The sequence below is a fragment of the Amblyomma americanum genome, chromosome 5 (genome assembly GCF_052857255.1).
Source record: "Amblyomma americanum isolate KBUSLIRL-KWMA chromosome 5, ASM5285725v1, whole genome shotgun sequence".
In the NCBI taxonomy this organism is placed as follows: Eukaryota; Metazoa; Arthropoda; class Arachnida; order Ixodida; family Ixodidae; genus Amblyomma; species Amblyomma americanum.
The window spans coordinates 9,547,537-9,572,791 of NC_135501.1; the positions used below are offsets into that span (position 1 = coordinate 9,547,537).

At 48.3% G+C, this 25,255-nt stretch overlaps 2 protein-coding genes across 6 annotated transcripts in view; one reads left to right on the forward strand and one right to left on the reverse strand.

Moving 5' to 3' along the window:
- The window catches only part of LOC144132279 (uncharacterized), a 181,254-nt gene extending 166,653 nt beyond the window's left edge, over nucleotides 1–14,601 (reverse strand). For 4 of the 5 annotated variants that reach the window (XR_013314751.1, XM_077664593.1, XM_077664595.1 and 1 more), the window contains exon 1: nucleotides 14,302–14,587. Coding sequence is in view for 3 of the 5 variants with exons in the window: in XM_077664593.1 (XP_077520719.1) it covers nucleotides 14,302–14,313 (12 nt within the window). In the remaining 2 variants the exon portion in view is untranslated. Of the gene's footprint in view, nucleotides 1–14,301 lie in introns of all 5 variants that reach the window. The other variant, XM_077664594.1, reaches the window with a different exon arrangement.
- Nucleotides 3,225–4,340, forward strand: LOC144132278 (uncharacterized). Its single transcript, XM_077664591.1, has one exon. It carries the CDS (start codon nucleotides 3,362–3,364, stop codon nucleotides 3,944–3,946), a length of 585 nt encoding a protein of 194 aa, XP_077520717.1. The 5' UTR covers nucleotides 3,225–3,361; the 3' UTR covers nucleotides 3,947–4,340.
- Nucleotides 14,602–25,255: the final 10,654 nt, after the last annotated feature.

Genomic DNA, 25,255 nt, shown 5'->3' on the forward strand with positions numbered 1-25,255 from the left:
GGTAATGTTCAACAGCCTAGCAAGGGAACAACAGTTTACAATTGGCAGCGAGAGCCTAGAAATAGTGACGGAATACGTCTACTTAGGGCAGGTAGTGACAGCTGATCTGGATTATGAGAGGGAGATAACTAGAAGGATAAGAATGGGGTGGAGCGCATATGGCAAATTCTCGCAGATCATGAGTGGCAGTTTACCAATTTCCCTCAAGAGGAAAGTGTACAACAGCATAATCTTACCGGTACTCACCTACGGGGCAGAAACGTGGAGGCTAACGAAAAGAGTACAGCTTAAGTTAAGGACAACGCAGCGAGCCATGGAAAGAAAAATGATAGGTGTAACGTTAAGAGATCGGAAGCGGGCAGAGTGGGTGAGGGAACAAACACGGGTTAATGACATCCTAATCGAAATCAAGAGAAAGAAATGGGCTTGGGCAGGGCATGTAATGTGAAGGCAAGATAACCACTGGTCCTTAAGGGTAACGGAGTGGATTCCAAGAGAAAGTAAGCGTAGCAGGGGACGGCAGAAAGTTAGGTGGGCGGATGAGATTAAGAAGTTTGCAGGCAAAGGGTGGATGCAGCTGGCAAAGGATAGGGTTAATTGGAGAGACATGGGAGAGGCCTTTGCCCTGCAGTGGGTGTAGTAAGGCTGATGATGATGATGATGATGACTCGTCTAAAATTCAAAAAAAAGGCCGCCATCATCTGGAAGATGTTGAAGTAATGATCGTTAGCTTTATTGGCCATGCGTAACACGAAAGTGTTTCCGCATCCAGCGGGGCCAGTGAAGAAAACCCTGAGCGGTTCGGAAGACATAACTTTTTCACCTAGCGGAGCAATCGACACCTAGCGCCATCTATCAGAGAAATTACAATGCACGTCTACCCGTTGTCGAGTTAGACCCCCTCAAGATACATCCCAAACGTAATTTGCTTCGTTTGGGGGATGAAGGTGGGCATATAAATTCGGCTTGCGGTGCAACATGGTAATGCTTCAATTAGTAATTGCATGCATAGAGTGTTTAGCTATTATTTAATTGTGGTCTTATTTCTATACCGCAACCCATAGGGTTTTATTAGCCTACCAAATTCAGCACACAACTGTCCCTGGATGGGTGCTCCTTGTTGTCGGAGTATATATAGTGGAACGAATTAGACAGGTTTCCTACGTATTTGTTATAGGATCTTCTTTTTGGGGGTGGGGGTGTGGGGGGAAAGGGATCGGAGGGCACAACCAATTTTAATGGCCGCCATCTTAGATTCGAGGAACCAAATCTATGGCACCATTTCGTCCCCTGACATCATACTCACATAGTTCCACCTCTATCCACCGTATTGGACTGTGACGTCTCACTGCAGATTGACGGAATAATAAGCGCACAGGACAACACACACAAGAGCAGAGGAAGACACGGACTGGCGCTAACTCACATCTGATTTATTTTCAGCCACAGCAGAAAATATATAAAAGGGGGGGAGACATGCACAGTACACACAAGATAAAAAGAACACAAGGTGACAAGGCAACCAAATGATCACATCAAACCACACATTCAAGAAACCCGATTTCTGCTTTGTAGAGTTTAACCGACGTATCACTGACACATTTGTCGCCCAATTTGCTGATATGAAAGGCTTCTAGTAACTCGCACGCGGTTTTATCTCGACCTTTACCTAGAATCCTTATAGCGCTCAGTCGTGGTTCACACCCTGTGCATTTGGCGCAATGAATAGCCAAATTCGTTCTACCTCCCCTAATAGCTCTCAAATAATCCCCCGCGCGATCATTAATGCAACGCCCCGCCCCGTCTGGCCTATGTAAGCCATCCCACACGTCAACGGGATCTTATACACGACTTCGGTGGAGCAGTTTACAAACTGCTTGGCATGCTTTTTTCTGCATCCGCTCGGATTACCATCTTGCGAAATGCGTGAACACAGCTGGGCGAGCTTCTTCGGAGCAGAGAATACCACTGGTACACCATGTCGGTTCACCACTTTCTTCATGTGGTGGGCCACCTTGTGTACATACGGTACCACAACAGGATTAACAGGGAACTTCTCCTGTGCAATCTCCTTCCCAAACATGGCACGCTTGGTTTTTTGTAAAAGGCCTTCGTCACAGACACAATGACCTCGCAGGGGTAGCCAGCAGACATTAGCCGATTTACTTGCTTGTCAAAACTAGACTGCACAGAGTGTGGGCATGACTTCTTGAGGGCAGATCCCAAGCATTGGAAAGCGATAGCTCTCTTCACTGTTTTTGAATGTGCCGACAGGTAGGGTAAAAGTTCCTTCTGTGCCCGCGGTGCGTACTCCCAACATACGTGCCTATTATTTAAAGTAATGTTAATATCTAAAAACTGCAACGAATTCTGAGAAGGCAGTTCATGCGTAAATACTAAACCCTTCCCATTTCTTTTAAAGTCGTTAATAATGCTACCCGCCGAGTTACTGTACGTCAAAACATCCAATTTCTTAAGAACAATAAGATAATCATCCACGTATCTGAACACCTACAGCACTCCCATCCCACTAAAACTTTGTTCAAGGGAGCAGTCCAGAAAAGACAAAAACACATCACAAAGAATCGGCACAACGCAGGATCCTATACAGATCCCTTGTCTTTGAAGATAAAATCTGTTCTCAAAAGAGATAAAGGTAACATTGAGATAAAACTCCAGTAAACACATAAAATCATTCAGCGACAGACCGCAGGAGTTCTGAAAATCTAAAACACCGTTCCCTTCAATGGCATCTCTCACCGCAATAAACAGGGCTTCATGGGGCACAGAATAAAACAAATCCTCTGTAGTCGGGTACAACTTTAGAAGACAGGAGAGGCCCCACCCAGATGACCGAAGCGCAGCAGCCAATTGCATCCGCGACTAAAGAAATAGTCCCGCTCAAAAAATTGACTGCTTCTAAAACGCGTATTTCTCTGTATAAATAAGATTTGTGTATCTTGACGAGTAGTTTAGTAAAACTATCATGATGCAAATGCTTCAGCACATGCCAGATTGCGAGAGAAAAATAACTCCGTGCCTTCTACAACGCTGTGCGTAGTCTGCTACGGAGCGAGATCGACGGCACCGGGCGTGTAATTACAAAACAGTCTGGCTCAATAGCATAGGATTCATATGCACTTTTTGTGTGTCTTCACAAGCTTATTTTTTTAATGTGTGAGGCTTATTTTTCAATTGCTACTTGTTTTTTTTTTGCGGTTGCGAACCTACAATCTCGTGAGTTCACGCACGTTCGCACACGGCATTCCGTAGTATCCGTACCTCTTTACGGCCATGGAGCCCAGCGAGGTTGACATCAGAACGCGAGCCTTTGTTGCCGAACAAGCCTTGTGTCGCATCGATGATCACACCACCAAGGAGCCTCGGCAAGAGCAAGAGCGGCCGCATCCTGAACAGCGATTCACGCAACATGATCTTCCACTGCTACACGTTTTGGCGTAACAGGGAGCCTGAACGCAGCGTAGAGGAGACGAGCAAATTTGTCGCTGACATGCTCGGTGTCAGCGAAAGGACTGTGTTCAGGGTGAGGAAGGAAGTTAAAGCTTCGCATTTTTCGGGTGGCAAACTGACGACGCCGTCCCGAAAGCGCCCACGCAATGTGGAGAAGAGAAGACGCAGCACGAAGTTTGACAGTTTCACGTTGTGCACGCTGAGGTCATGTGTGCACGATTTCTTTCGCCGCAACGATATACCGACGGTCGAGAGGATCACTACTAAGTTCTCGGAACGTATGGAACTCCCATCACTAAGGCGGTGGACTGTGCGTCGCCTGCTTGCCGAGATCGGCTTCAAGCACGAAAAGAGAAGCCGCAACTCGCTGCTTATCGACCGGGATGACATCACCGATTGGCGGAATCGCTACCTCCGTGACGTGGAGCGATACCGAGTGGAAGGCCGAAAGATCTTCTACCTGGACGAGACATGAGTGACGGCGGGACACACTCGGTCGATCGTGTAGACAGACACCGTGGTGCAGAAGCGCGGACGCCTGTTCGCTCGAGCAAATGGCCTAACGACGGGTCTAAAACAACCTTCTGGGAAAGGTCAGCGCCTGATCGTCACGCACATCGGCAGCGAGGATGGCTTCGTCGACGGCTGCTTGGATGTATTCCGAGGCAAAAACACAGGCGACTACCAAGAGGAAATGGACGGCAATCGCTTTGAGGGCTGGTTTAATGGCGTTCTGCAGAAGTTGCCAGCTGGTAGCATCATTGTTTTAGACAATGCACCTTACCATAGCCGGCGAGAAGAGAAATTGCCAACGACGGCCTGGAAAAAGGAGAAGATACAGGAGTGGCTCACAAGCAAGAAGATCACCTACGCTGAAAGGATGATAAAGCAGCAGCTGCTTGAGCTGGTGGCATCTGTAAAGTCATGCTTTGTGAGCTACATCGTAGACAATGCAGCTGTAAGCGCCGGTTGCATTGTACTCAGGCTCCCGCCGTACCACTGCGAATTTAATCCCGTTGAGCTTGTTTGGGCCAAGGTCAAAAATGGCATCGCTGCGGACAACAGAGACTTCAAGCTGTCCACGGTCGACGCCATCTTGAGGGAGAAAATCAAGCACATAGCGACGGAAGACTGGGCGAAGAGCATTCAGCACGTGATGGACTTGGAGGCAAAGTTCAGACTTGACACGTCTGGGAGTGAGCACATTCAACCCATCATCATCCAGCTGGGTGAAGATGACACTGAAGAAAGCGACTCCGACTACGAGCTGTCTGGCATTGAGCCACTCGACGAAGCATAACGGCTTCTTTTAACGAAAAAACAGCCTTTATTAGGGCTACCAAAATTTTTCCCGTTGGTTCGCAACAGACAACCATCCATTCCGTGACCTCTGAAATGAATAAGCAGTTCCATTTATGGCGTATTCCTTATAATAGAAGCTCAATTCTGATAAGCAACGTCCAGCACACATTGTGCTCGATTTAAGAAGTGGCATAGAAACATGTTTAAATGCTGGTATATCTGAATTGAAACACAACTGTTAACTCTGATTATCTTTGGCGGGCTCAAAATGCTCATTCAGGCAGCCACCATCTAGTTTGACGGGCCCCATGTTGAAATAACAGTATTCAAGGCACGCTTTATAGCTCTGTTAGCAGTCTGCACTGGAAATCGCAGTCATGTCATAGCCAGTGCTGCTGCGATACCAGTAGTCAACACGAAACTCACAGCCACTGTTAGCAGCTTGCACGCCAAAGCACATTCATGTGGTTGCATTGTTTATTTTGGTTATCTGGCTCACACAAGTAATGAGAATAAGAGAATAAATATAAAGCATCATTAGCTTATTGTGGCCCAAAATGCTCATTCAGGCAGCCATCGTCGAGTTTGACGGGCCCCATGTTGAAATAACAGTAGTCAGAGCATGCTTTATGGCTCTGTTAGCAGTATGCACTGAAAATTGCAGTCATGTCATAGCCAGTGCAGCTGCGATACCAGTAGTCAACACAAAACTGACAGCCACTGTTAGCAGCTTGCACGCCAAAGCACATTCATGTGGTTGCATTGTTTATTTTGGTTATCTGGCTCACACAAGTAATGAGAATAAGAGAATAAATATAAAACATCATTAGCTTATTGAGGCCCAAAATGCTCATTCAGGCAGCCATCGTCGAGTTTGTCGGGCCCCATGTTGAAATAACAGCAGTCAGAGCACGCTTTATAACTCTGTTAGCAGTATGCACTGAAAAGCGCAGCCTTGTCATAGCCAATTTTTAATTTATTTATCTGACTCTGGCATTAACGCGAATGCAAGCACAATTATTAACGTGAATAACTTTGCTAGCATTTTTTTTGTCATAGTTACGTACCGGAAAAATGCTCAGCAAGGTTGAACGTGTTTTAGTGAGTCACTTTGTTCATTACAAACCGTAGGCAAAATGACGGCCAGATTCAGACAGTGATATTGGTGAGGTAATAAATTGTGAAAGCTGAAAAAGCTCTCACAGCACTGCTTTGCTGGACTCCATTCACTAGAAAACTGCATTTGTAATGATGAAAGTGTCAAGACAGGAAATGATAATCCACTGCACAATATTATGTGTACCCCCACATGTGACGGGCAGCGAAACCATCTATTTATTAAGACTGAATGCAACAACATCGCAAGATGCTGTTGCACAATATGGCACCCTTTCATATGCACTCCTGGCGAGCTGCTGTATGCACCGATGCATAAACACATTAACAGGAGTAAGAGACGAAGTTATTGCGCAAGCCACGTGATGCTTTTAACATTTTTTATCGGTCAATGTTTCTGTCGTCACAGCTGATAGAAGTTTCTTTAGTGCAAGTTGGTTAATCACGTTGCGACAACAGCACAAGAAGCAAGGTCAGAATAGTAGGAGAAAACACAGCAAGATGACAGACCGAGGAGGCAAGGTAGACAAGAATGTAAGGATTTAATGACATCGAAGAGGCCAGCCCTGCTATTCACAGGACTTGGTGCTTTGAATGAGACGAGTTAATGAAATTGTAAAGGAAGAGGTGGATGCAGCATGCTTACAAGAACAAACACAAAAATAAAAGGACACAAATAGGAATAATAAACACATACACGCACAGAAGCACTCACATATTCACACACATGCACACAAACGCGAGCGCGAAAACTCAAGATCTAAAATGCAAAAAAGGGGAAAATAACAAATATAAACAAACACGCAAGAAAACATGCACACACATTTAATGCAGACGCGAGTAGAGGCATTAGGAGTCAGTTCACAAGCAGCTGTGCCTACTTTGTCGTACTTTTATTTGATGTACATAATGGCTCTGTTGCCTTCACTGTCTTGGAATTGTTTTAGTAGCAACATATCATAACAATCGAAAAGCAGCGCAAAGCTGTGTTGTGGGAAAGCAAGTCGAGCGCTGGCAGCACAACTGATGTGCGATTGTGTCACAGCAGGCATTCTACAGCTGGCGCGTGCAGTGAGTGAAGAATTCTAAGCCATACAGAGACGCGAATTCATGCCAAGCTCCCTTGTAAAGGCACCAGTGTATCGGTCATAATTTTATATTAGTACTAAGGCTGACATTAAGGAAACAAACACTGCTCCCACACGCCTGGCCGTTAATAATCCAATGACATTCGCTCAAGCAGCGCGTGTTAGTCACCGATTGTTAGCACTGGTGGAAAGTGATCACTCGACGGTGCTACACAACACTCGAACGACGCCCTGCTAGACGCTCGGCAATCTTATCATACTGCTGCCAACGATCGATCGTTTGCGCGTTGAGCTGGCAGCAACAAATCTTTGCGTTGGAGGTTGCTTCCGCAAATTTTTTCGGTTGAGGAACTCGTAGGTTGGTTTCATCCGTGCACGCTTTTCTCATTTATCCTGAGAATGGTTTTGCTCCATCACTTCGCCACGTCCGACGTGAAACGCAGGGGCACAGTACACTAACACACCCGCCGCTCACAGTAGGTACCAGACTTTGGCAAATTCTCCTCGTCGTAACTTCACTTAGGAGCAAAACAAAACGCCATAGAACAAACACGCACGATGTTTGTTTGCAGCGGTGTGCCGCTGCGGGATCCTGTTTCCAGACGAAGCGCAGCGCAGCGCAGTCACCGATGTTCGCTGTAACCTTTTTTCGTCGCCTCACGGCTCAGAACAAACGCAAGCGGCACAAGTTGTGCATCGTAAGCTTGCAATAATATTTCCGACATGACAGACGCCCACAAACAGTTCGAATTCACTCTGACGAAGGGAGACGCACACAGCTGATGCGACTCGGCCCAGTTCGAAGCGAGGGCGGCCATGTTAGGCATGTTCTCCGTCGGCGGGGTCACCGGCCATCCAGCTCATGACGTCACCTGAAGTGCGCGCCTATTGGCGGAGGCTCGTGTGCATCCGCCTTTGAGGGGCAAATGCCGCTGCCTTCTTAAGTTGTACCCGACTATACATCTACAGAAAACATGTAGCCAATCGACTCTTTACTCTCAAGAAAACTCACCACTTGAGTTGAGTTTTGTTCTAAAGGGGTCATGAATCATAAGAGAATTTAGGTGTTTCTGAAGGTACTTGCTCAGAGCATGTTGTCAAGCACCACTCTCACTAACCACGGACCTAAAAGGAATATTTTGCTTATGGGTTTTGGCCGTGAAAAACACAGACAGAGCACTGCACCTAGTATCCATAATAGCATTCGCAAACCTGTCTAGCTGCAACTCTTTGCACATAGCAACCGCCTTGCACTTTCGCGAGATGGTAATCCGAGCGGATGCAGAAAAAAGCATGCCAAGCAGTTTGTAAACTGCTCCACCAAAGTCGTGTATGAGATCCCGTTGACATGTGGGATGGCTTACATAGGCCAGACGGGGCGTTGCATTAATGATCGCGCGGGGGATCATGAGGGCTATTAGGGGAGGTGGAACGAATTTGGCTATTCATTGCGCCAACTGCACAGGGTGTGAACCACGACTGAGCGCTATAAGGATTCTAGGTAAAGGTCGAGATAAAACCGCGCGCGAGTTACTAGAACCCTTTCATATCAGGAAATTGGGCGACAAATGTGTCAGTGATACATCGGTTAAACTCTACAAATCAGAAATCGGGTTTCTTGAACGTGTGGTTTGATGTGATCATTTGGTTGCCTTGTCACCTTGTGTTCTTTTTATCTTGTGTGTACTGCGCATGTCTTCCCCCCCTTTTATATATTTTCTGCTGTGGCTGAAAATAAATCAGATGTGAGTTAGCGCCAGTCCGTGTCTTCCTCTGCTCTTGTGTGTGTTGTCCTGTGCGCTTATTATTCCGTCAATCTGCAATGCACCATCTAGCCCATCAGCAGGTGTTGCTAAACGTCTCACTGGCACGCGGCAGGTGGTTGTTTTTGTAGCGCCATCTGCTATAGCAGATGGCGCTACAAGTCTCAATGCGAGAGGTGCTGCTTTCTAGTTGCTACCACAGATCACGCTGTGATTTCAGGGTGCTGGCTGACCCCACGAACTCTTGAAACGTGATGAGTAAGAGTTAACGTTTTTAAAAGGTGTTAAAAACAAAGCGATGCGATGAGCTCTTGACTACAGCTAGCCAGTAGCCAGGCATTGCTCAGAGGCCTGGAGGCATCTAGCTGCCGCTCACGGGATGTAAAGATTTAAGGTCGCTGCATGTGTTCTGTAACCAATTAAAAATAGCAAAGGAAGAACTACAGTGACCGCGATACATACAGCAAGCCACAGCTAATGTCCAACGAGACGAAGCATGGTGACTAATCAACTTTTCTTGCCTTTTAGTAATGTTCAAGAGTGCAGCAGCCACAAAAATGACATACCACGAAACAATGAAACTGCCCTACATCATAACCTCGGCCAAAAGCGCATGCAGTATTGCGAGTGCACAGGAAACTCGTTTATGAACCTTACAAACTCGTGCCCAATCAGCATCATGGATTCTCTTGGGATCATGGAATTGTTCAACTTTACATCGTGGACTTATTTGATTTAATAGTCCCACAATGTACCGGACTCAACAGGACTGAGATCATGTTCTGAATGTATGCCCACTCTCACCACTCAGATCATGATATGAATATGAGCCCGGACTAACGCTAACATCATAATCTGAATGTCAGCCGGGACTCACGACTCAGATCGGGAACTGATTATGTGTCTAGGCTCACTCACAACTCAGATCATTATCTGAATGTGTCTGGACTCACTCACGACTCAGATCATGATCTGAAATGAGCCTGAGTCATAAGTCGACTCATAAGTGAGTTCGCCGACCTATGCTGAGGACGGGCAGGACCATCTTTCAAGTAAGCTGCTACTAGGTGGCAGATCCCAGAGAATCCACGTTTCAAACGATGGACGTTCACAAGGCCTATAAAAACGTTACCCACTCGGCGATCCTGCCCATTCCAAATTGCCTTCATCTCCCGCCCTGACACCCAACTTTGCAAGTTCATTCTTGAAAGATCGTTCCATCACCATACACATCGGCAAAGAACGTGTTGGCCACTTCACCATAATGAGTGGTGTACCTCAAGGATCCAAGCTGGACCCAATATTGTTTAACATGGCACACCTTCCTTTAGCATGGCAACTGGTTACCATTCTGGATATCTTTTATTTTATGTAAGCAGATGATGTACGAGTCTGGTCAGTACACACGGAACTTCAACGCCAAGAAATACGTCTTCAGACAATTCTGGATAAGACAACTTCAGTGCCAACTCCAAGGACGCTTTCTGGGCATACGCATCCAGCATCGGCACTCTTGGTGTACGCCGGAACCGGTCTGCACATGCGCACTGCAAGAGATGTCAGCGAACATAAGCGAGGCGCTGAGATTCAACCATGCTAGATATTGAACGAAAACATCTTCGACGGAAGTCCGTCTGGTTGGGTTCTTGAGATAGTCGAGAGAAAACTGACGCCAACCAATATTTTTAACTTTACACAACGTTTCGGGACCAACTCAGTCTCTTCTTCACCCCTGAAGTCACCCCTGAGGAAGGGACCGAGTTGGTCCCGAAACGTTGGGTAAAGTTAAAGATATTGGTTGGCGTCAGTTTTCTCTCAACTATGCTAGATATTGGCGCCAGTGCACGGGCACTAGCGCACACTTTGGAAGCGGAGTCCATTTACAACAATCGGAGGACCACGGGGCTCTTGGTGACTCTTTTCTTCATGGCATGAAGCTCTTTCAGGTTCCCCCAACTTTTCCTTGAATTCTTTCCGCTCCCAAACTTCTTTTGTTCATGGCTTGACATTCTTTCAGCCAGCTCAAAAGGGGAGCAAGCCAGCAGCTGGAACATGGAGATGCATGCCTCTTTTCAACGCCCGTTGTGGTGTACGCCAAGAGTGCTGACTGCTGACACTGGGTGCATATGCCCAGGAATGGTGTGTATCGTATTTTCCAGTGTATAAGTCGCGGTTATTTTCTGAAATTTTCGTCGGTGCGTCTTATACACCAGTGCGACTTATATATGGAATAAATGCAGGCCGCTGAGGCCGCGCCCGAAAAGGTGCTTGCTTGCTGCTAAGGATGTACTGCGCGATGTCAGCGCACCCAGGCAGTCTAAATCCGTAGCCTACCACTACCGCGTCCCTTATATTCTACACGTCACTTTGGGACGTTAAATATAGCAACTTTCAATTATTAAATTGCAAGATATCGGTGGGCGCAGGGCATGCGCTCTGGCCAGGAAAATTACGTGCCACAACCGCACGCTACCTTCTGCCACGCACAGTAACTACATTTCGGACGAAACTCTCAAAGTAACATCAGATTGGCTTGCAAAAACGAAATGCAGCTTATACATTCTGATAATGATTTTAGTTAAGGAGTTAAATGTGGTGATATTTTTAAAATGGGAGCTTATCAATAACAAGTTTCAACCTTTCAACCGTTTTCAAGCCGCTTCTGAGCGCGTCACTTCCGGAATTCCGTCCGCCATTGCAGCCATTGGATCGTCTTTTTGCTGATAGATGCGGCAAGGTCGACGAGGTTTTGATTGAGGCGTGCTTCGCATCTGTCGTTTCGCTAGCCATGACGCCTACTGCGGGGCGAAAAAGTTATGCCGCAAAATTCAAGCTGCGTGCGATTGAAGTTTATCAGGAGCACGGCAATCGGGCTGTAGGAAGGCAGTTTGATGGCAGTGAAAAACTAATTAGAGACTGGCGTAAAGCCACCAATGTGCTCCAAACAATCAAGTCAACTAAGAAGGCCAACTGCGGCAAGAAGGCACGCTGGCCGGAGCTCGAGGATCGGCTACGTGCGTGGGTCCTCGAGCAATGAGCTGAAGGCAAGGGGCTGTCAACAGTGCAGCTCCATCTGAAAGTGAAGACCTTTGCAGCGGAGATGAACGCTGGTGGATTCAAGGGCGGTCCGTCATGGTGCTTCCGCTTCATGCAGCGTAATAAGTTGGTGATACAAGCTCGGACGACCATGTGCCAGCAGCTCCCAATGACTTTCAAGAACAACTGGAGAACTTTAGTCCATTTGTGAGGAAAGAAATTGTGAGCAATGAAATCGACGCTAGCCACATTGTGAACATGGACGAAGTCCCGCTTGCATTCGATATTCCCCTCGGAAGGAGCGCTGCCGAGAAAGGAGAGAAAACAATAACAGCGAGGACAACCGGTCATGAAAAGTCGCACTTTACCATTGTTCTCGCCTGTTGCGCGGACGGTACGAAGTTGCCTCCGATGTTAATTTTTAAGCAGAAGATGCTTCCCAAGGACGCATACCCTCCGGCTGTGGTGGTGCACGCCAATGCCAAAGGATGGACGGATCAAGATGCGATAAGTGTGTGGCTCAACTGTTGTTTTTCGCTTCGACCCGACGGATTTTTTTCACGCAAAGAAGGGTATGCTCGTGATGGACAGCACGCGGGCGCATAAAACGGATTTCGTTAAAAAAAAGATTAGTGCGAAGAACTGTGTCCTAGTGGTCATTTCCGGCGGCATGACGAAGATGCTCCAGCCACTTGACATTTCTGTCAACCGCAGTTTTAAAGCGGTTCTGCGACGTTTGTGGGAGTCGTGGATGTCGGACGGGGACCACAGCTTCACAAAAACTGGTCGCATGAGACGCGCGACTTTCGGAGAAGTCGCCAAATGGGCCTCTGACACCTGGGACTCAATTTGAGCAAAAACTGTTGTAGCTGGGTTTAAAAAGGCATGGTTGATTCCGTTCGCGAGTGGTGAAGATGGCGAAGTAGACACCAGCGAGTCGGAAGACGACAGTGATGCACCTGCGGAACTCCCACATGAAGTCGCCAAGTTATTTGTTGGCGAGTCGGAGGAAGAAGGCTTTGATGGTTTTCTCTAAGCGCAGTTAAAAGTAAGTGTGTTGCTCGAGCGAGTGGATAACTGCATCCATCATACCCTTATCTCGTGCATCAGGCGCTTGTCGTCGGCGGTTCAAATGAGCGTACGCTATTTTCAAAATACAGTAAAAGGATTTTTTCCAGCGCTAGCTACAATGCTTATTAAGAGCGGTTCGTGCAGTTAAATAGGAGTCAGCAACTACTGCTCGGCCTCTGGTATGCCCAGTAGCGAGCACATGCATGGTGACACCAGACTGCGACTTCAGTGTTTGGCCGTACAGTGATTATGTTACGTCGGGTCGCAGGGCACACCAGAGTTAATTGCACGAACCGCTCTTTATATGCATCGTAGCTAGTGGCGAACAAAATCCTCGTACTGTACTTTGAAAATAGCGTGTACTCATTTGAGCCGACGACGACGAGCGCCGGACGCACAAGATGACGGTATGACGGATGCAGTTTTCCACTCGGGCATTTTATTTACTTTTAAATGCACGTTTACATAACATCCGTATGTATCTAAATAAACATTTTTGAAAAGTACTGTCTAGTTTTTAGATCGTACTGTTCAGTTTTTAGCCGCCATAATTTTGGCCGCGATTTGCGTGATCCGGAACGAATTTTCTACCGAGTTACACCAGTGCGACTTATGTATGGTTTTTTTTTTTCGGATAAACAGCCGTTTGGAGGGGGGGTGCGACTTATATACACCGGAAAATACGGTAAGCTCTGAGCACATGAAACACATATCTCAGCTGCCTTGCTCCCATCCATTCAAATTAGCCAAACATTCTTCTGCATCACAGTCCGGAACAAGTGCTGGCATTCGTGGTCCTTTGGAAGTGGCTCAGGCCGGTTGCAGCTTAGGCTTGCGTGGCGGCGTCCGCACCTCCGCCAGATGTCAAACGGCGAAGACCAGAGCGCCAGTCAAAGGCAACGGCAGACTGCTTATTAGCGCGCACGGGAAGCAAAGTAGTCAAATAGGCGTCCCCAGTCTAAATGCAGAGTCTCGCACATGCAAACAGGCCTCGGGCAACAATGAAAAACAAATATTTTGCAGCGACAGTCTCTTCCTTGTGCCGAACGCCTCATTGTTTTCGGAATTAAAGGAAAACAACACGGTCACTGACCGTCAAGAAGTTCGAGACGTTTCGGAACCTCGCACGGTTTCCTCGATCACTGGCCGTGTTCTTTTCCTTTAATTCAATGCCTGACCAGACGAATTTTCGTCCAACCATTGATTACATTCATCGTGTTCAGTAGCGTTCGTACAACAGCTCAGTTTCGAGTGTGGCGAAGACCGCTTCTGCAATGAGATGGCAATCAACGCCCTTTGTGATCGGACTTGTTAGACTTCGCTACCGCTGCAGTTTTCGTCCACGTTTGCGGTCCGCGGTTAGAAAGCGTACTTTCTACGCCGTATTTTATGCGCGAGTTATGAATACGGCAGTGACCGCTCTATTTCCCCCCCGCGATGAACAAACGAATTACCTGTGCGGACATGCTGTCAATGGAGCCCAGACTTAGCGCAGAAACGAGACGACAGCGGCCGCAGAAGCTCCTCTAACGACGACTGCTCTAGACGTGTCGCAGCGAGTACCACGCCGGGTTAGTGCGCTGCTCCGCGCGCTTCGCCGATTCAACGCAAACGGGCTGACAGTTCACAACACGCGGAAGTACGCGCAAGTTGCTAAACGGAACTCTGAAGGCGCTGTTCCATGGGACGCGTAACTGCCGTGAAGAAGCGTGCGGAACAGTGTGAAACAGTGCAAATATTGCATGGCGTATTTCGACGTCAGTTTCACAGCGCCGCTATGGTGGCTAGAAGGGGTAGGTGGCGTCAACGCCGGCGCGTTCGCGGCGAAAGGGCGCGCCGTCAATTCATGCCGCCACCGCTGTGGCCGCAGCGGCGCTGCGGTCAGCACTGGGGCTCGACGGACTACTACCTCCACGTGGTGAGCCCTGGGTAACGCTAAGAGTAGTCCAAGAGAGATGGAGATTGTGTTGCATAAGTTCTCCGTCTCATCAGCCGGGCTCGGTTGGCGTGAGCCTGTAAAGCAAGCCGAAGGCTGGCTGAGGTTGGGTTCTCAGTAACATGGGTGAGCTCTCACCCGGGGCGGCCCTACTGAAAATAGGGCTAATACCCCTGTCACACGGGCACTTTCGATCCTCATTGAGCTCGATCTGCATCGAGATTTTCGAGCACGCTCGAAACATCCGTTGCTACACAGGCATTTTCAATGCTCATTGAGAAGTTTCCCTCGTGTGTTAGGTGGCGCCAAATGTTCCGCCGACAGGCATGATTTAGTTGTATGCAACAGCACCGAGAAGTGTGAAGGGCTCATAACATGGGAGGCGGGGAGTCTGCACTCGACGATAGATTATGCAATAATGTCACAGAGGATGTATAACAGATTAGGGGTAATGAGCATAGATGAAGATGGTTCCAGAAGTCTAGGTAGTGACCACAAGCGTATCAAGTTGAGCTTCAGAGGAAAAAGCAATGTAGGACTGAAGCAAGATGAACAATCAGGGGGAAATTTTTACTCAGAAAAGCAATTGGAAGTAGCAGCCAAAAGAATCGAGAAATTAATTTTTGAGGATAGTGAAACAGAATGGACTTATACCAAATTAACTCGATTACTGGAGCTAGAGCTAGCTAAGGTGCGAGTAAAGTTAAAAGGGAAAAGACGCAAACCCAAGAGTTGGTGGGATGAGGAGGTCAAGAGGGCAATAGAAAAGCGCAAGGAAGCATCCAGAGAACACAGATATTCCAAGAAGAGGGGGGAACCAAAACCCGAAGTAGACAGAAAATGGGATACCTTCATAAAGTGTAGAAGGGACGCATCCTATTTGATTAATGAGAAAATTAGAAGAAAGGGTGCCCAATGGATGTCAAAAGTAAATAAAAAGGATAGAAAAGCAGCCCAAAAATTCTGGAAACATCTAAATGCAATGAGTAATAAAACTAGGCTAGAACAAAGGTTTATTGTTACAGATGAGGGTATTCGACTAGAAGGGGATGAAGCAATAAAACACATAGGAACAAGGATGACGGAAAAATTTTCAGCAAAGCACGTGGTACATAGTTTATCGAAGGAGGATAGACCGGTTACAGCAATAGCTTCACTTGAGCAAGGAGAGTGGGAAAGGGCAGAGAAGAAGGTTCCTAGTGGCACATCAACAGGACCAGATGGGATCCCGATTATGTTGATAAAGAAGTTAGGACCAAAATCCAAGCAAACATTAATACAGGTAGTGAACAAAATGATAGTGGATGAGAAAGTCCCCGATGAATGGCGATTAAGTAGAATGAACATGATATATAAGGGAAAGGGGGACAAAGCAGACGTAAGTAACTATCGCCCCATAACAGTGACATCTGTGGTTTACAGGGTGGTGATGCAAATTATAAAGGATAGACTGCAGGCTTGGGTGGAGAACGAGGGGGTGTTAGGGGAACTACAGAATGGGTTCCGGAAACAAAGGAGGTTGGAGGACAATCTATTTTCATTGACACAGTGTATAGAAATTGCGGAAAAGGAACATAGGCCCTTATTGCTAGCATTTCTGGATATTAGGGGAGCCTATGACAACGTTACTCAGGAGCATTTGTGGGACATATTGGGCACATTGGATGTGGAAAATGGAGTAATTAATCTTTTAAAAGATATATATAGAGGTAACAGAGTGCTCATAAAATGGGAAAAAAATGTATCAGGGCCTGTAGAGATACAGCGGTGGCTTAGACAAGGATGTCCTCTGTCCCCTTTGTTGTTCATGTTGTACCTGCAAGGTTTGGAAGCCAAGCTAGAGGGGAGTGGACTAGGCTTCAACCTATCTTTTTTCAAGCAAGGGGAATTGATTAAACAGACATTACCGGGACTAATATACGCGGACGATATAGTGATAATGGCTGACAACAAGGAAGACCTGCAGAAGTTGTTAGACATATGCAGTACAGAGGGAGATAGATTAGGCTTCAAGTATAGTAAGGAAAAATCTGCAGTCATGATATTTAATGAAGAGGGCGGCGAGCATAGAATACAGGAGTTCGTGCTAAAAGTAGTGAATGAGTACAAGTATCTTGGCGTGTGGATAAATAACAGTGCTGAGTATCTGACAGAGCATGAAAAATATGTAATGAATAAAGCTAGTAGGAATGCAGCTGTCATGAAAAATAGGGCACTGTGGAATTACAATAGGTATGAGGTGGTAAGAGGGATCTGGAAAGGGGTGATGGTCCCTAGCCTGACCTTCGGGAATGCGGTCCTGTGTATGAGGCCAGATGTTCAAGCAAGGCTGGAAATTAGGCAACGGGGAGTAGGGAGGTTAGCTTTGGGAGCACATGGCAATACACCAAATCAGGGGGTACAGGGGGATATGGGATGGGCGTCTTTCGAGAGCAGAGAGGCTAGCAGTAAGATAGCATTTGAGGATCGATTGAGAAGGATGGATGAAAAGCGGTGGGCTAGGAAAGTTTTCAGATACCTGTATATAAAGAATGTTGACACGAAATGGAGAAAGCGAACTAGAAAATTGACAAGCAAATATCTGGACAGCAGTAAGGGGGCAAATCAGCAATTATCGGTTAAGAAAAAGGTTAAAGGAACAGAGAGAGCGTTGTGGAAAACAGGGATGCTGACGAAATCGGCACTGGAAACATACCGGACCTTTAAACAGGAAATTGTCAAGGAAAATATCTATGATAATTGTAGGGGAAGTTCTTTGCTGTTTGAGGCCAGGACTGGAGTTTTGCGGACTAAGACGTATAGAGTCAGGTACCAGGAGATAGACACTTTGTGCATTGCGTGCGGAAAGGAGGAGGAAACGGCTGAACACTTGATACTTTTCTGTAAAGGGCTTCACCCTACAGTGGAAGGCAGCGGGGCTGACTTACCCAAGGCATTGGGGTTTAGGGATAGTGAGGGGAAAGTGGATTTTAAGAGGTTAGAAGTAACCAAGCGAAGGTTATCTGATTGGTGGCTAAAAGCAAGACAGGAGTAAAATTTCACAAGACATGGCTAGGTGGCTTGAGCCACCGCCCGATGTAAAGGGTTCAGCCGTATCCATCCATCCATCCATCCATCCACAGCCATAACATGGCGATGTCCGGCAACACTGCGCAGTCGGGGGCAGAGGCAGCCAAATCCGTAGCCAAATCTGTACATTGCGTATCTGCGCCAGGTTTTTGTGGCGCACCTCTGCTGCTGTGCGATGCAACCCAAGGGCCCGCAACGCCTCCGCGATTTCTGCATAGATTGCGGCGTTTCTCTTCTGGCGCCTGAAATCATTTAGGCGGTACTGTCAGCAGTCGATGAGAGCGGCTGTCTCGCGCTCGCTCCACAGTTTCCGCTCCGACGAGCAGGAGGACGCCATCTTTGTTTACACTGACGGCGAAGCGTGGAGCGTGATGTCGAGATTACTTTCAAATGTTTGCATATAAGCAGGCGTAGTACCTGAAAAATGTTCTGTATTACATTTTAATCGATCACAACAACAACAATTGTGGTTTCGTTTTGTTAACTTGTGTTTATTTTTATAGCTTCATGAGAGCGAGAGTTCTCGATTGTGCTTGGAACCTCAAGCCAGTGCTGCCAACCCTAGGGATTTTCCCCTAGATCTAGGGAATTTGAACGTTGTTTAGGGGAAAAGGGATTTTTGTTGTAATCTAGGGAAATTTTACTTTCAGCATGGGCCCTTTTTATTTTTCGATGTGAATCGGTTAGTTATTCACTGTTTCTTCACCACCTTGATTTTGAGAATCTGGCTATGCGCCATGTGCACGAGGGGAAATCGTTGTTGGGATCGAGGTGGCGTGGTCGGGCCGGGAGGAGGTACGAGGATGACGGGACTCAGGGAGACTTTGGGGGGCCAACAAGACATTCTATTTACATGGTGAAGGAAATGCACGGACTGTACAGAGATGATGAGGGAAGCGCAGGTAGAGACTCGTTCGGTAAGGCGGACGGGCGACCTGAAATAGGGTTTGCCTCCTGTTCCCGCCTTCTTTACCCGCCAAGAAACAAGTCTGGCCACTGCCCCTGAATAGAGTCGATGGCGCATCGGCCCAGGCAAAAGTTGGGACGCTTCCTTTGCTTGGAATTTCCTGGTCGGTTCCTGCAACAGTCTAGCTTTAGCAGTACCAGAAGCACGCTGTCCAAGAAGCACGATCCCTCGAAATCACGGCTGAAGGTAGTTGGGTGTGTTGAGAGGAAACTGACGCCAACCAATGTTTTTAACTTTACCCAAGGTTTTGGGACCAACGCGGTCCCTTCTTCAGGGGTGACTAAAGTGTGCCAGCAGCAGCGGGTTGCTGCCTTCGTTCTCCGTTCTGCCTTCGTGCACAGTCCATGCACAAACGTACGCGGAGGAGAGTGTTGCTGGAGTGCTATTCATCGCCGCCTTTGTGAGCCGGATGTGCCATGACTCCACATGTCGCCTCTTGAACAGGTTTGGCTCCACGGCCAAGACGCTCTCACCTCCTCGAAGGCTATCCGGTGGTCGGCGCGCTCGCAGTGTTCGGCGAGGGAGTTAGATTCTGAATTCATTTGCCGGATGTCATTTTTGTGTTGCCTTATTCTTCGGTGGAGGTTTTTTGTTTCGCCAATGTATGGTGCCGGGCACTTTGAGCATCAGATTTTGTAAACGACTTCCGGTTGTTTTTCTCTGGGACGCGGTCTTTCGGTCGTGGTAAGAATTGCGGCTTGTTGTCGAAACAGGTTCGTGAGCCTATGTAGATTCCATGTTTTCTCAGAATGCGTGCGAATACCTCGCTGGTTCCCCTCACATATAGAAACACAACGCGCGCGTTTCGTTGTTTCATTGTTAGCTGGTCCCCCTGTCCTCCGAGCTTGACTGTCGTCCAACGCGTTGAATAAAGCCACGTGTGTAGCCATTCTTCTGTAGGCCGGCGAGAACGGTGGCTTCTTCTGCTTTTTTTTTTTTCGCTTCGGAGGAGCAGATTGACTTTGCTCCTCCAGTCAATCTGCACCGCACATTCTTCGTCACCACGTCATTATCATCATCATCATTTATTTTTCTCTTAAGGCCCCTTCACAGGGTATTACATAAGGAGGGGAGGGCGACGTTCATAGGAAAATACAAGAACAAGCCAAAGAGGTTGAAAAAAAAAACAGATCTAGTAAAACATATATAAACATACAAAGAGAGCAATTAGGACGATACAAGCAGTAACATCAAATGAGAACACAATTAGAACAGTTAAAAAAATTCAATCGAGTAGAGAGAGGAAATCACAAACGAATTGTTTCAGCACTTCAAACTAAGGGTGAGCTGCTTGTTGGAAGGGCTGGTCTAGGTTGGACTCTCTTGGCTGGGTTCCAGTGAAATTCCGTAAAAAAATTCGTGACGAGTCTCCTTAGAACCAGTCCCCGTGACTCGCTAGTTGAAGGTGAAGTGGTTAGTCTTTTTGAGCACCAACTCGACCCAGATGCAAGCAGAAAGAGTCGTTGCTCTTTCACAACAGCTTAGACGACTTCATACGCAGTCTCGCAGGCGTGTGTCGCCACTTCGTGCACTTCCAGACACCCTTAGAGCGTGTGGGGGTAGCGGTCTCGGTCACAAAGGAGATGCCCCCGACTCAGCGTGGCAAGTTCAGCCGGAGACCAGCTACCAAGTGGCAAGGGGGTGGTCGTTTGGTGCCCAGCTTTCGCCGGTCGCAAGCCAGAGAATGGGTCGGAGCCAAAGGTTCACAAACAAAACAATGTTTATACAGCAAAGAGGCGATACAGAGGATTCTACAATCACTCGTACGAGCACATACTAAGCGATTTACAGATACAATGCAACTCGTGCAAAGTAACAAACGAGAGAGATTACAATTCAACAATACCTTTGCACCTAAAGTGCACTAACACAGAGAGAGACAAACAAACAAAGCACAACTTGTTCACCGGGCACTGCGACAGTCTGACGACCTGAGGAGTACGACGGGGCCGATCTGCAGACTGGCGCACGTTGCCTCGCTGGTCCTTGGCTGGTCGAGTGGTGTTCTCCCGGGAGTCGAGCGGGCGCGCTTTTCGGAAGCTAAAACGGCGGCTCGGGCTGCCAGACAGTGGTTAAAGCACTTCATTTATAGGCGCGGTCCGCGTATGTTCGTTATTCGCGTTAAGGTAGGCGCGCACATACACGCAGTAGCAACTGCACAAGGACGTTCTTCTCGCGCCGGGCGCCCAACCTCATTGGTCAAGCTCCGAGTCCGGGTTCTAGAATCGTCGAGGTCTTTCCCGCGTGCCGCCGCCGCCGGAGCGCGAGCGAATGGGAAAGAGAGCACTTTAGCGCGGTCAAGCTTGCTCTCTCTCTGTCGACAATGGGTAGAAACTACGCGGACATTCTAGAAAAATCGACGGCGTGCGCAACCATGTTTACTTTGGCGCCGCGCCGGCGAGGTGAGTGGAAAGGGCAGCAGCACACGCAAAGCTACGCGCTCTCTCGGGTTCCTTCTCGGCTGTGTTTTGTTTTATTTTACAGCGCGCGCCCACGATTGCTTGCCAGCCAGTCTCAGAGTGCGTGTCACCGCCAGCATGTCGTCGTCGTCCGACTGTGACCTGCAATGCCCGCAACCACCAGCAAAAAAAGCCAAGGTATACGCTCAAAAGTACCTTGAAAAATGGGAAAAGGATAGCAAGTACAGTGGCTGGCTGACGAAGAGCAAGAAAGGACCGCTGCATTTTTATTGCAAGTCGTGTAGTGCTGATTATAAAGGTGGAAAATCTGAATTGGACAAGCACGCAGCAAGCAAGAAGCACCAAGCGAGCGCCGCCAGCATGGTAAAGACGCAAACGCTTTTTGACATGCCCTGTTTTAGCGCAAACGCAGAAATGGAAAAGAAAGTCAAGGAAGGGGAAATAAGGTTGGCTGCTTTCGCAGTTGAGCACAACCTTCCGCATGCCATGATGGACCACCTCGTACCGCTAATAAAAGCGGTGTGCCCAGATTCCGACATCGCGAAAAAAATGTCTTGTGGCAGAACAAAGTGCACTGCAATAATCAAGGGAGTGTTCGGAAAGGATGGCAGCGAAAATATCATCGCTTTACTCAGAACATCACCGTTTTCACTCATCGCAGACGAGTCTACGGACAGGGCCGGAGTGAAGCACCTTTCTCTCGTGGCAAGAGTTGCGAAGGAAGACGGGGCCGTGATTGACGCCTTTTTAGCCTTGCTTCCTGTCCAGGACGGTACCGCTGTTGGTCTGCACAGGTTAGTGTGTGATTTCTTCTCATCAGCAATGATTGACTACAGGAAGAACATGATCGGGTTTGCAGCCGACGGCGCTAACGTTATGATGGGGGCTAGAAACTCACTGGCTTGCCTCCTCAAGGGTGACATTCCTGGGCTGTTTATAATGAAGTGCGTGTGCCATTCCTTTCACCTGTGTGCATCCTATGCATGTCAGAGGCTCCCCAGAGGCATCGAAGACTTGGCCAGAGACGTTTATAACTATTTCCTGTCGTATAAGCAAATGGTGGCTTATCAGCATGTCCAGGAGGAGATCCTAGCTGTGCAGCCTCACAAGCTTTTACACCCCTCTCAGACACGTTGGCTCTCCCTCCACGCTGTTGTGGAAAGGCTTCTCGAGCAATACCCTGCTCTTGTTGCATTTTTTGAGAGCCGCAGCAGCGAGGACCGACTTCTAGCTGTTGACTCAATCTTGAGCAAGCTGAAGGACCCCTCGACAAAGCTGTATCTCAAATTTCTCGACTATGCTCTTCCGCTTTTCACCACACTAAACAAGGAAATGCAAGCCGAAGAGACAAGACTGCACAAGCTTCATGGCTCTATATCAGCGGTATTGAAGACCATTCTCGAAGCGTACATAAAGCCGATCTGTTTGCGGGATGTACCATTGGAGCGTGTGCCGTATAGAGACCCAAAGAACTTCATGCCTCTTGAGGAGATATACCTCGGCGGAAAAGTGATGTCGGCACTGTCTGAACCTCACGGCATAGACCGAACCATTACTCATAACTTCCGCCTCAGATGTTTGGAATTTTATATTGAAGCGGCAAGCCAAATATTAACCAGATTCCCATTGGACAACGTCCAGATGAAGAGACTGGAGGCAATAGATCCGCAAGTTGTAATCGAAAAGCGGATTTCTTCAATAGCCCCACTTGCCACCTCATTCCCTTCTCTGGTGCCAGAAAGAGAAATGAACAAAATTGATGCAGAATGGAGACTGCTCCGCAATACAGAAATGGACCTGCCGGCAGATGCGAGCGTTCAGCGCTTTTGGAAACGAGTGAGAGACGCCAGGCAAGGAGGCGGGAGCCCAATGTTCCCTCTCTTGAGCGACTTCGTCTACAAGCTTCTGTGTTTGCCGCACTCCAGTGCAGCAGTGGAGAGAGTTTTCTCTCAGATCAACCTCATGAAAACCAAGACCAGAAACAGCTTGGTGACGCAAACCCTGGCAGCTACGCTTCACGCCAAGCGGGTTCTAGGAGGGGCCAACTGTTATGACTTTGCAGTGAACGAACGCTTAATTGGCCTAATGAAAAAAGAAATGTATATGCAGGAGTGAAACTGAGTCGGGATGCCATCAGAATGACGTGTCCTATGTTTTAGCGTTTGTTTGTTCACGCCCACATTTGGGCACAAAGTGGATTTCCCTCGCTCTTTGACTGCAGCCGGTGAGCGTAAGTGTTCACTGCGAGATTTTCATTCATTTCACGCCTTAGGCCAGGATTTATTAGGTTTTGATATTAACTAATGTTTTCCTTACCCGTGATCACGCGGAACGCAAGTTTCCATGGGAAATCAATGTGTTATTGTATTCAAAGTTTCTACCAAAGTGTGGTAAGATGGTCTCTGCGAAATAATAGAGTTCACAATTCAACTACGCACCTTTTTTCCATGCCTGAATATTATTTTGCGGATCTAGGGAAATCTAGGGAAATTTGAGTGAGAATTTGGGGGAGAAGTGGCTTTCGAGGTTGGCAGCACTGCCTCAAGCACTCTTGAGGAATCGGCATCGAGTCAAGCAGGATCGAGCTCGATTGCGCTTGAAAGTGGCCGTGTGACAACCGTCGATCTGCATTGAGTTCGATGAGCATTGACTCAATGAGGATCGAAAGTGCCCGTGTGACAGGGGTATAATTCGTGCTCCCTAAAGGGGGTACGGCGCCTCGGGGCCGACGGTCTTTGGAAAGTGGTGATCCGCGGCCCCAACCAGAACATTGGCAGTTTCGCTGATGATGGGCTGAATTGACTGGGCCGTCTGTTCTCGGTGGCCGAACCGGAGGGTTTGGCTCCCTGGACGTAGTCTAAGTCTGCGACCGGGGCCGTGGAGTACGTGAGATGCTCCCAGGCCGGGTAACCGTGGAAAGGGTAGCGTCCTCCTGTAACCCAGCGGGCGGCGGGCCTCGGCGATGAAGGCCCTAGGCGTAACGCTGGGAGCAGTTGCGTGCTCCTGTAACCCAGTCTAATGGGGGCGACTGTCATTGGTGAACCTGGGAAGGGCTGTGGTGACCCTCTCACCGAAAGCGAGAGAGTTCATACGCCACGGCAGCTTAGGGATAGGCTGCTGTGGCTAAGTCTCAAGCGAATAGGCTGCAGGGAAATCCCCGCTGACTAAAGTCATCAGGGGTAGGGGCGTCCCTGTGTAACCCGAGCCCTACCATCACTCGGGAGCGCTGCTTGGGTCTGTCATCGGTCCCCCTCCGGGCAACCAGGGCCATCTCTGGGAAACGCTGAGGCCTGCGGGCGTCTCAGTAGGCGAAGAGACCGAGGACGAAGCGAAAGCAGGACTGGCGCTTGCGTCCCTTGAGAGCCTGTGAGTAGTACTGCTGTGAGACCATAGGGGTGTGGGATGAAGCCCACACTCGCACTTCCCGGTACGTAGGCGGTAGGTCCTGACTTAGTACACCAGGGCCGGCGTCAAAGCCAAGACGCTTAATAAAAGTTGGTAGAATCGGGCTCTCGCTTGGAGTGCGGCACGAAGAGATTACCCGAAGTCGAGGGCGCTTCGGCGTCTGGCAGGGGTGCGCAGCACGGAAGCGCACCACGGGGAGTAGCGACCCCGCCTATCCGAAGCTCCTGGGTTGGACCCAGACACGACCAACGAGGTGGCAGTAGTGGACCAGCCCGCCACGCTCGATGGAAGGGCTTTCGGGCCCGAGAATGACCAAACCTAAATTGGTACAAGAGCAGTCTCTCGTGTGGGGGGTCCACCAGTTGTCGAGCTTTGCTCCAACTTATGGGACTTGCTTCTTGGGAAGTGGTCTGGCCCTGGCCTACTCCGTGTATGGCTGGGGGGGAACTCTTGTGGCAGACCGAAAACTTCTTGCATTTGTGGGACATATTGGGCACATTGAATGTGGAAAATGGAGTAATTAATCTTTTAAAAGATATTTATAGAGGTAACAGAGTGCTCACAAAATGGGAAAAAAATGTATCAGGGCCTGTAGAGATACAGCGGGGGCT